At 38.6% G+C, this 11,091-nt stretch overlaps 4 protein-coding genes across 4 annotated transcripts; 3 read left to right on the plus strand and 1 right to left on the minus strand.

Annotated features, from left to right (window-relative positions):
* The first annotated feature begins 874 nt into the window (after positions 1 to 874).
* Positions 875 to 1,669, plus strand: LOC18031439 (putative glycine-rich cell wall structural protein 1). The gene has a single exon (XM_006421437.2). It carries the CDS (start codon positions 980 to 982, stop codon positions 1,463 to 1,465), a length of 486 nt encoding a protein of 161 aa, XP_006421500.1. The 5' UTR covers positions 875 to 979; the 3' UTR covers positions 1,466 to 1,669.
* A 761-nt stretch (positions 1,670 to 2,430) lies between these two features.
* LOC18031690 (non-functional pseudokinase ZED1) lies at positions 2,431 to 3,517 on the plus strand. The gene has a single exon (XM_024188080.1). It carries the CDS (start codon positions 2,431 to 2,433, stop codon positions 3,463 to 3,465), a length of 1,035 nt encoding a protein of 344 aa, XP_024043848.1. The 3' UTR covers positions 3,466 to 3,517.
* A 900-nt stretch (positions 3,518 to 4,417) lies between these two features.
* Positions 4,418 to 5,760, plus strand: LOC18031428 (putative wall-associated receptor kinase-like 16). Its single transcript, XM_006421439.2, has 2 exons — positions 4,418 to 4,448; positions 4,684 to 5,760. Exon 2 carries the CDS (start codon positions 4,689 to 4,691, stop codon positions 5,682 to 5,684), a length of 996 nt encoding a protein of 331 aa, XP_006421502.1. The 5' UTR covers positions 4,418 to 4,448; positions 4,684 to 4,688; the 3' UTR covers positions 5,685 to 5,760.
* A 1,102-nt stretch (positions 5,761 to 6,862) lies between these two features.
* Positions 6,863 to 11,091, minus strand: LOC18032515 (leucine-rich repeat receptor protein kinase EMS1). The gene is given in 4 exon segments (XM_024180667.1): positions 6,863 to 9,974; positions 9,976 to 10,103; positions 10,106 to 10,180; positions 10,183 to 11,091. Coding segments are annotated over 4 exon segments (3,894 nt in total). The 5' UTR covers positions 10,892 to 11,091; the 3' UTR covers positions 6,863 to 6,992.

An 11,091-nucleotide genomic window follows, 5' to 3' on the forward strand; every position in this document is an offset into this window, starting at 1 on the left:
ACTGAGTGTAGAAATGCTTAAATTTTAGCCAACACTAATAATAAAGAATATACTAATTTGTTTAACTAGTGAAATATTATTATCTCGCATCGGCTAAGAATGATGTATTAAATTATGAGGATGAATTCGAATCACTTCCTGCATGTTAATGAAAAATTAAAAAAAAATTATTCTAAATATAACCTCATAAAATTCAAATTGTTAATAAAAATTAAAATTGTAATTGTAATTCTAGAAAAAAATGAGGTTTCAACCAAAATTATAATTGTTAATATCAATAAGTCATTCGTTATAATATTTTTTTTTAAATGATGGTTTTATTTGGCATAACTCAAAACGTTCCTATTAAATTTTAGTCCTGCAAATAAGGATAAGCTGCATTGCTTCATGCCTAGCTTTCATTAATTTTTTTTTTTCATATAAATTAATTTATAAGAAATAAAATAATAAAAATAAATTATATGAGTCGTGCAATAATCTCATCTAATCAATATCGTAAAACCGCATCTTTTGTTATATACATATATAAAATATTGCATGCAAGAATGATTTAGGTACCCTCCAAAAGTTGTTGAAAAAACAAAAGCAGACGAACACACCAAGAATGAGGCTAGTGAACAGTATATCCTCGAAATTAAATCCCATATGAGATAGGGTGTAGTTGGAAAGTTTACGGTGTCCTTTTTGCGGATAAAACAACTTTGTCATTAGTCATGATCACCAAATAAATGTAACCATTATTTTAGTGTGAGGCGGTGGTGCGTATCATTAGGCTCTCCCTTTCTATCTTGCGGGTAAATTCCAAAAACCCGACATGTGCACTAGTAAATGCCATCACGAGTGCTCAATATCATTATCATGACCACTATAAAATCCCCCTCCACTTTCATGCACCCAAAGTCATTCAAGTGCAAAGCATCATATTTCACAAGCCTAGACACTACACACCCACAAAGCAAAAAACAAAGGAGGAAAAATTATGCAAGCTAACTTATTCAAATTCATCACTCTCCTCTGCTGTTTCTTCATCTTTGAAGCTTCGTTTGCTTTTGATTTTGTTACCCGCGGTGAGATTGAGAAAATAGTAGACTCCCCCATGGGGACCAATGGGCCGAGTGGTTCTTCGAATGGTGCTACTGGTTCAGCACATGGGCCGAATTGGGATTCCAATTGGGGCTGGGGTTCAAGCCCTCGGAGTGGATGGGGCTATGGGTCGGGCTCGGGGAGGTCACCAAATGGGTTTGGAAGAGGTTTCGGATTTGGGTTTGGCTCTGGGTCAGGATCGGGTTCTGGCTATGGATATGGGTCCGGAAGTGGTGGTGCTCATGGTGGTGGGTATGGGTCCGGAAGTGGGTCCGGCAACTCTGCTGGCGGTGGGTTTGGTGGAGGAAGCGGTGGCGCCGGTGGTGGTGGCTACGGGAGTCACTCTCCGTCGGATGCTAGGGACAGGAGCCACCATGGCTAATTAAATGAGTTTGTTTGTTCACTTGGCTTGTGTGTACTTTTAGGAGAATATATGTGGCTATAGTTTATGTTTCATGCATGGATGGTGTGTGGTATAAGCTTATATAGTTTATGATTGGCTACTTAAATTATGTTATTGGCTTAATGTGCTAGTGCTATTTATGTTACATTAGCACCAATATATAAAGAGTGTTTACTTCTTTTATTTGTTTGTCTTCATTTATTATTTATTTTGGTTGGCAATCTTTCTCATTGCCTTATGGCCGCATGATTCATGGAAACCTTAGGGTTGTGCTTAAAACTCATTTATGGATTGATAGTTTGGAGTTTGAAACTTCGGATGAAAATATGTTTGAATTGTTATTGTATATAACTTCTAAATTAAATTCAAATTTAAGTTAAACGGGTCGAATTTGAGTTTAATCATATTAACCATGTCTAATGAATTTAAATGAATTGACTCGTAGTAGTCATTTATTAAACAGTTTAAATTCAAAATTTATATTATTTCATAAATAATAAACATGTTGAATCCGTGGTAATTAAAAGTTGACAATGACAAGATTCATGTAGAACTGGACACGAATTTCAACCCGACAGCTCAAATTACTACCTTTACGAAATTTCCTGGCTAATAAAAATTCAATTATTTATGATTGACCATGTAGACTTCCATACTTCCAAGAAATCACGATTTTTTGGTTATATATGTTAATGATTTGGCTACTTCATAGTCGCACATTACAGCCAATCCCAGAGCTGTCTCACAAATTCAATCTATGCCTTTGCTTGATCCTGATACCTTAATTGGGCATCCATACAAGGTAAATTTTCTTCCTCAGCTGCTTTTCAATTTTGCCTAGTCACACTATCTATATTCCTAGTTTATATCAACATAACGGTCCATTTCCTTTTTCTACTTTTTAAGTAATTAAAGAATGTTTCATGAATTTGTGAATAGGTGAGATGATGATTTCGTTATTTAGGAGAAGAAACAATGAGGAAAAGGAAAAGAACACTAGATTTTTAAGGAATGGCAAAATTCTATTAGAAAGGTTAATTCGCTCTTGTAATGGTAAACAGAATCCCATCCGCGGATACTCAGCTGAAGAGCTTCAAGCAGCGACAAACAACTATGATCAACGCCAAGTTATGGCATATGATGATGACTTTAAATTGTACAAAGGTTTTCTTCAGGACCGCCCAGTTTCCGTTATGTGCTTTTTAGGCCATAATAGCAAGTGGGCAGAAGAATACTGCTATAACAACATCGTATTTGCATCACAAATGAGTCACAAGAATGTCCTAAAATTGATAGGATGCTGCTTGGAAACTGAAATTCCGACACTAGTCTTTGAATCTGTGGAGTCAGGCTCTCTTGATTATCGTATCCGTCGTCGTTCTCGGCCCCATTTTAAGCCTTTACTATTGGCGCACAGATTAAAGATTGCAATGGAGATAGCTAATGCGGTGGCGTACCTTCATATTGGATTACGCAGGCCTGTTGTTTTTAGAGATATAAAGCTGTCACACGTTTTACTCGATGAACAAAATGTTGCCAAACTGTATGATTTTTCAGCATCCAAATCGATTCCTGAAGGCGAGACCCACATAAAAGATGCTGTGCTGATGGGAACGGCTGGATTTGTTGCGCCTGAGTACATGATGACAGCTTATAGCAATGAGAAGTGCGATGTTTTTAGTTTCGGAATGTTGCTACTCGAGCTTTTGACAGGAAAGGCAATACATAGTCTTGCTCACACTGCGCAAGATGATCGTTTCTTTCTACTAGATTATGTGAAGAATCATGTTGAAAATAATAGATTGCAAGAGATTGTGGATCCTGTAGTTGTTGAAGATAGGTCTTTTCCTGGGAAAGAGCCGCAATTGCTAGCCTTTGTACTGCTTATCTTTGAATGTGTCAGTGAATCACCGGCGGATAGGCCAACAATGATGGACGTGGCAAAGAAGCTTAGACGAATGTATCTATCTGTTATTTAATATGCAGAGCGGAGACTTTCTTATTTGTGAAGTGAATCTTCTTCATTCTGCAGCCCCATGGATCTTGTAATTGGAATTTCATGTATTCATCAAAAATTGATGTAAGCTTTTTGGCTCGCGTAGGTTTTGCTAAATGTGATACTCAATTTAAAATCTTGGTCCTGAGGCCTAGCATTCTTCCTCTTTTTCTTTGCTACATTAGCTTGACACTTTTGCAATGGGGATAGCTAATGCTGTTGCATATTTTCACATCGGATTCTCTAGGCCTGTTGCTTTTAGAGATATCATCATATCAAGCAGTCATGTAAAGCAAAATGTTGACAAAACGGTTTTACTTTTCGCTATCCCCATTCATTCCAGAAATACGGTGAAGTGATGGGAACAGTAGGATTTGTTTCAGTACTTGACTACATCTGATTGCAATGAGAAGTGCTGTGACTTTTTCAGTTTTAGTATGTTGCTACTTGGCAAAGTGCTGAGACTTTGCCTTAATTAGGGCGGATGATTAATCACCGGAAGATAGGCCAAGAATGATGCATGTTTGCCCAGCAGCTCATAGTATTGTATCTATCTCTTGTTTAATCCGCAAAGTTATGCTCGTGATTGGTTTCTCTTTTCCTTTTAAACCAATTTTTTTTTATCATGAAATCTTATGGCGTGCTCCAGGTGTAACAAAGAATAGTTATTATCTTTTTTTTTTATCATGCCATCCACACAGATTTATATGGTGTTTGACTGGAAAACATCCACATTTTTATGGAACTTTCCTAGTGTCCAAATTCTCCTCATGTCAGGCGCCTGATATTGAATAAAAGACTACATTCAAGCATTAACGGTTGACTGGGAAGACTTCTATACTTGCAAGAAACCAAAGTATCTGGTTACATTTGTTCATCCGCTGCTTCAGATTTCCTATTTACATAATATTGCCAATTCCAGAGAACTCTCAAAATTTCGTCTTCGCATTTTCGTGATCTTAACAGGTAAGTCCTGTCCTCCATCTGAGCTGCTTTGTGAATTTTTTGCGCGACATGTTTGTACTTTCAACTGACTCTGAATTCTCATAATCAATTGTTTGTATATGATACACATCTTGATTTATTTCTAACAGAGCACCTTTTTCTCAAACTGTATCAAGCTTATAGCATTGAGTAATATACATTATAAGACTATATTTCTAGTTTTTTTAACATATAGGGCTTGTGGATTTATGAATAGGTACAATGAATTGGTTCTTGAGAAAAACAAAGAACCAGGAAAAAGTAGATAAAAAAACATTTTTGAGAAATGGCAAAATTTTGCTAGAAAAGTTGATCATCTCTTGTGATGGTAAACGGAATCCAATCCGTAGTTTCTCTGCTGGAGAACTCAAGATAGCAACAAACAATTACAATGGACATCAAGTTATAGCATCTGAACACTACAAATTGTACAAAGGCTTCCTGGAGAACCGCCCGATTTCTGTCATGAAGTTCGGAGACAATTATAGCGAGAATGGAGAAAATTTTTGTTTCAATAACATTGTATTTGCTGCACAGATGAACCATAGAAATATTTTAAAGTTAATCGGATGTTGCATAGAGACCGAAATTCCAATTCTAGTTTTCGAATTTGTAGAATATGGCACTCTTGCTGATCGTATTTGCAGTCCTCATGGACCTCACTTGGAGCCTTTACTATGGAGACATAGGTTAAAGATAGCAATGGAGATAGGTAATGCAATGGCGTATATTCACATAGGATTCCGCAGGCCTATTGTTTTTAAGGACATCAAGCTATCACAAATCTTATTCGACGAATATAATGTTGCCAAACTCAGTGATTTTTCAGAGTCCGAATATATCCCAGAAGGCGAAACCCATGTAACAAGTCATATGCTGACTAGAACAAAGAGATATCTTGCACCTGAGTACATTTTAACAGGTTTATGCAATGAGAAGACGGATGTTTTCTGTTTTGGGATGTTGCTACTAGAGCTTCTCACGGGAAGACGAGATAACATTTTACTAGAACATGTGAAGAAACATGTTGAAAATAATAGACTTGGTGAGATAGTAGATCCAATAGTAGTTGAAGACAAGTCCTGTCCTGAGAAAGAGCAGCAGCTGCAAGCTTTGTTACAACTTATTTTCGAATGTGTCAATGAATCTGCGGGAGATAGGCCAACAATGGTTTATGCTGCAAAGCAACTCAGGCAAATGTATCTATCTGCTGTTTGATATCTAAATTTATGCTCATGTGTATATCTTTTGTATTAGAAAACGTATGTAATAGACGTTAAAAAGCTCCCACATGATCGGGTGTGTGCATGTTGTGTTACTCGTTATGTAGTTGCTGCACTCAACATCATGTACGTGATAGATTGTGCAGACCGCACACACCTGTGGATGAGTAAATTTTGAAGTCCACATTGCACTTGTCCTTTTTTCTTGTCTGTCCTTAACTTTGAATGATCTATTAACCGGTGATGTTCAAAGAACTAGATAATCAAAGCCTTACTATCCTTCTACTTACATGAAAATAAAAAGTTTGAAGTTCAATCGCTGTTCACTCGATGTAGTAATTCAATACTCGGATACATCATTCTTGAATCTTGGTAACTCAATGCTGTTCGTATTTGCATGGGACACAACTTTTCACTATTTTTAAGGCTAAAAGCATATCGATGGTTCAACATATAATATTCATAACATTAAAAGTTCTGCTTCATCCAGGCAAAATTGCCCGAGTTAGCAAAATACCAACCCCATGTGACTTTCCCGGACAAAGTGGCATCAGGGTTATAATATCCCACCAGTAGAATCAACATATATCCGTGCTTATTGCTTCAAATTATTGACTAAAGACTAAAGAGATCAGGTTGCAGTGAGATGCCTATGCTCAAATGTAATCTAGAAGAAATTGTTATATTCGATTATATTTACAGATCAATTCTGGGTAGCTGGACGATTTTGAGATACTATATTGTTATGTATGAAAGTTGAATGATCATTAAGTATGCTTTGATAGCCTTCAGCAAATAGTGCAGCAAGCTTAAATTTTATGCAGATGAAAATGCGCCACCTGTTAGCAGCAATAGAACTGAGTCTTAACTGGTCCAGAGAGGCTCAGAACAGGTAGACCTGAACAACTTCGGACTGACCAATTATTAAAAAGCACCTTCCAGCACATGGCTAACAAAAAAATGACTAGAGTATCACAATTTTTCACAGGGGATGCAAACAAGATAATGTTAGCCTAGTTAGCAGGTCGCAGCTGTGAGACAGCAAAGTGTATTTAACATAGCAAAGTGTTCAGATGCACAAGCCTCAGTTGTAGTTTTCTGCTATCATGGTAATAGGATTGTTCTAAAAGTCAGTGCAACTCCCCACGTAATGAATTTAATTGACAATCAAGAAGAATTTGACGCTATATTATGATTTGATTAAAATAAGTAACTCTTACAGCTTATCCTTCTAAGTTAATTCTACATACTTCACAGAGTTATTCCATCTTTTGCTCTATTATCCAGAGTAACAAAAAGAAACTTACTCAACTTTGATCTCTTTCAGAAACTTCAACACATGCAGCATGGTAGGCCTCATAGCAGGGTTATCAGAGAGGCAATCACCAGCAATCCGGAGCATTTTAAGCATCATGGGCTTTGAATCTGCAGTAAGGACTGTAGGATCTAGAACATCAGCAGCCTGTCCCTTCTTCATCTTCTGAAACACCCAACCGACCAAGTTCCCACCTTCTATATCTTTGAATTCGGGCCCAGTAGGCTCTTTTCCAGTCACCAATTCCAGCAAGATTACACCAAAGCTGTATACATCACCCCTTGTGGTAGATCTCCCACTCTGCCCATACTCGGGGGGAATGTAACCAAATGTGCCTGCAATATCAGTGCTAACATGTGTCTCACATGCACTGATCAGTCTAGCAAGCCCAAAGTCTGCAACTTTGGCTTCAAACTCTTCATTGAGTAAGATGTTGCTTGCTTTGATATCGCGATGAATGATATGTGGGGTGAAGCCGTGATGAAGAAAAGCTAGCCCACGAGCAGCGCCACATGCAATTTTGTAGCGTTTATCCCAGCCAAGAACTTCAAGAGAACCCGTCCGATTTCTTAACCACAGATCCAAGCTTCCATTTACCATGTATTCATAAACAAGAAGCTTCTCCTCATCAAATGAGCAGTAACCAAGCAGCGGCACAAGATTCTGGTGCTTCACCTTGCCCAGAGTTTCCATTTCAGCAGTGAATTCACGGTGCCCCTGTGTTTTAGCCTGGCTTAACTTCTTAACAGCAACTGTTTTCCCATCAGGCAAAGCGGCTTTGTATACGGTTCCAAAGCCACCATCTCCAATAATATTTGTCTTGCAGAAGTTGTTTGTGGCTTCAAGAATATGAACCAAAGTTAGTCTCATGAGAGGTTGCTCGAACATAGCTATATTGATGCTCAAAGGCTCCTTTGACCGGCTGCTACTCAAGAAATAGAGATTATGATCCGAGAAACTGTTTAGCTTGGTTTCTTCAATCTCCTCAGGATCACTACACCTGCTTCTTCTTTTGATCTGCTTTCGGAGAGCAATGACAGTAGTTAAAACAATAAAAACACACCCAACAACAAGTCCAGCAAGTCCAAAGGCATGCAACAGTGCCAATTTACCAAACGTTTTAACCTGGCAATTTGAACCTATAATTTTCCCACAAAGATCTTTGTTGCCAGTGAGTGAAATTTTTGAGAGGTTTTGGCAAATACCACTTCTCGGCACCATTCCTTCTAATCTATTTTCTGCCAAACTCAAGTACAACAGATTGGACAAACTGCACATTGTCTCTGGAATCTGTCCACACAACCTGTTCCTTGAAACATCCAGGTATTCCAATTGCATAAGATTACCAAGGTCTGGAGGAATCTCTCCAGTAAACTTATTTTCATGAAGATCCAAATTTGTTAAGTATGAAAGATTACCCAAAGACCGTGGTAAGCCCCCATCAAATAAATTATTACTCATGTTCATTGTTGCAATCTTCCAAGCTGCTGAATTTGAGAAAAGCTCATCCACTGGACCAGAAAGTTTATTGTGCTGAAGATAAAGCCCCACTAGGTTCAGAATGTTCGACAAAGACGAAGGAAGCTGACCATCAAGCTCATTAAAGCTTAAATCCAAGTGGGTTAGCTCTTTCAAGTTTCCAAAACTAGTTGGAACTTTGCCAGATAACTTATTGCCAGTCAAATTTAGCTTAACCAAACCACCCAAACTACCTAAGCTCCAAGGAATGGAGCCAGTAAGCTGGTTATTGCCTAGATACAAGCCTTGAAGCTTGATAGAGTCACCAAATTCTGAAGGAATGGGACCTGTTAACTGATTCCTAGACAAATCCAAGGTTGTAAGATTTGTCAACCGAGAGAGTGATCCAGGAATCTTACCAGAAAGCATGTTATTGTTGAGCAAAAGATCCACCACCACCACACAGCTTCCCAATTCTTCAGGAATTGGACCAGACAGCCTATTGTATGAAAGATCAAATACCCCATGATGCTGAATAAAACTCAAATCGGGCATATTGGCCTGACGAAAATAGGAAGAAGGCCTTGAAGGAATCGGCCCCGATAAATTATTATGAGACAGAACCAAGCATTGTAGCTGAGCTAAGTCTGCAATCTTCTCTGGAATTAACCCACTGAGATTGTTGTTTCCCAGGTCCAATGTGGTAAGTGAAATGCAATCTCCAAGCTCATAAGGAATGATCCCATCAAAAAGATTTGAATTCAAGTCAAGAACTGAAAGAGCTGAGAGATTCCCAATTTCCTTAGGTAAATGCCCCTTCAACATATTGTTAGTAAGGACAAGTCTCTCCAGTGCAGCAGCATTACCAACCTCATAAGGAAGAGAACCCTCTAACAAATTATTCGCAGCAGAAAATTCCATCAAAGTCTCAGAATTCCAAATACTCACTGGTATGATACCAGTGAAGTTGTTAGAATCAAGATCCAGAACCATCAGTGGAAGCTTGGATAGATACTCAGGAATAGAACCATAGATATGATTCCTGAATATAACCAGCTGCGAAAGATTACTACATTTGTCAAATACACCTTCAATTGTCCCTGTAAGCAAATTTCCATCAAGATCAATCTCCTCAAGGGACTCTGAAGTACACAATTCTCTTGGAATAGAACCAGACAAAAAGTTGTTGCTCAAACTAATGGACTTCAACATGGAACAATTTCCAATCTCAGGTGGGATTTTGCCAATGAACTGGTTGCTAGAAAGCAAGAGGGACTCCATTTGGTTCCAATTTCCTAGCCAAGAAGGCAGTGATCCTGAAAGCTGGTTCTTTTCAGCGGCAAACGTCAAAATTGGGAGGTCTGATAGTTCCTCAGGCAATGACCCAGATAATGCGTTGAAAGAAAGCATCACAGTCTTCAAATTCTTACAGTTTCCAAGCTCAGACGGTATTGAACCATTGAGCTCAGTGTAAACAAGATTCAATATGCTCAAATTCTGTAACTCTCCTATGGCTTTTTGGGATCGAGCACTTTAAAGGTTTGTATGAAAGATCAAGCTTGCTTAAAAAATTTCAACTTGGATAATTCTTCAGGTAAAGCCCACTAATTGAACAATAAAGTGAAAAAAGGCTCTCAAGAGTGAAAGCTCGCCAATTTCTCGTGCACGAGCCAGTGATTTGTTAATGCCAAGGTAAAGAGCAGTCAGGTTCCTCAACTTCCAATTTCAGGAGGGATTTGACCAGACAGTGAATTATTTGACACATCTAGAGAACTCAAAGATTGTAAATTTGTGAAGAGAGATACAGGAAGTGAACCTGAGAGAAGATTGTTACCCAAGTCTAAGAACTGCAACTGTGTCAACTCACAGAGTTTACTCGGCACGGTCCCGATCAACCCATTGCCAGATAAATCAAGGATCTTAAGTGCTTCCAAGTTTCCAAGCTCAGGTGGGATTTTACCAATGAAAGAGTTGGAACCGAGGGTGAGGGTCTCGAGTTGAGTCAGATCACCGAGTTGACTCGGGAGAGAACCAGACAGTTGATTTTCAGCAAGAGAGAGCTGTTTGAGACGTTGAAGGTTCGATATATGAGGTGACAATTGACCAAAGAGCAGGTTTTGAGAGAGGGCAAGGACTCTGAGGCTTGAAAGAGAGCAGAGAGACGGAGAAAGAGGGCCTTTGAGTGACTGAGTTGGGAGAACAAGTGAGACGACTCGGCCGAGTTCACAAGTTACACCGACCCAGTTACAATGTGGTGTGTTTTGGCTCCACGAAGACAGTTTTTGCGGATTTTCAAGAGAGTTTTTGAAAGAAATGAGACATTCCCTTTCGGGGTTTTGCTCGTCAACTTCTACAAACGCCTGTTGAGACTCTAAAACAAACAGCATAAAAACACACATCCATGTCAGCCATTGAAGCTTAAAAGCCATTTTTGTTACAGACAAGAGAAAAAAAAATGAGAACTTTTAACCCAGCAAGTGTTTTTTTTTTTTTTTTTCCTACACACAAAGAATAGGGTGAAGAAGAACAAAAGCCATTTTACAAAATGAAGAGGCAACAAAGGAACTTTCAGATAGGAAGCTCAAGCGCCATAATAAAAGCTTCAGCATGAATGAGCTTCACTGTTTCA

This window comes from Citrus clementina, unplaced genomic scaffold, assembly GCF_000493195.1.
Source record: "Citrus clementina cultivar Clemenules unplaced genomic scaffold, Citrus_clementina_v1.0 scaffold_9, whole genome shotgun sequence".
Lineage (NCBI taxonomy): Eukaryota > Viridiplantae > Streptophyta > Magnoliopsida > Sapindales > Rutaceae > Citrus > Citrus x clementina.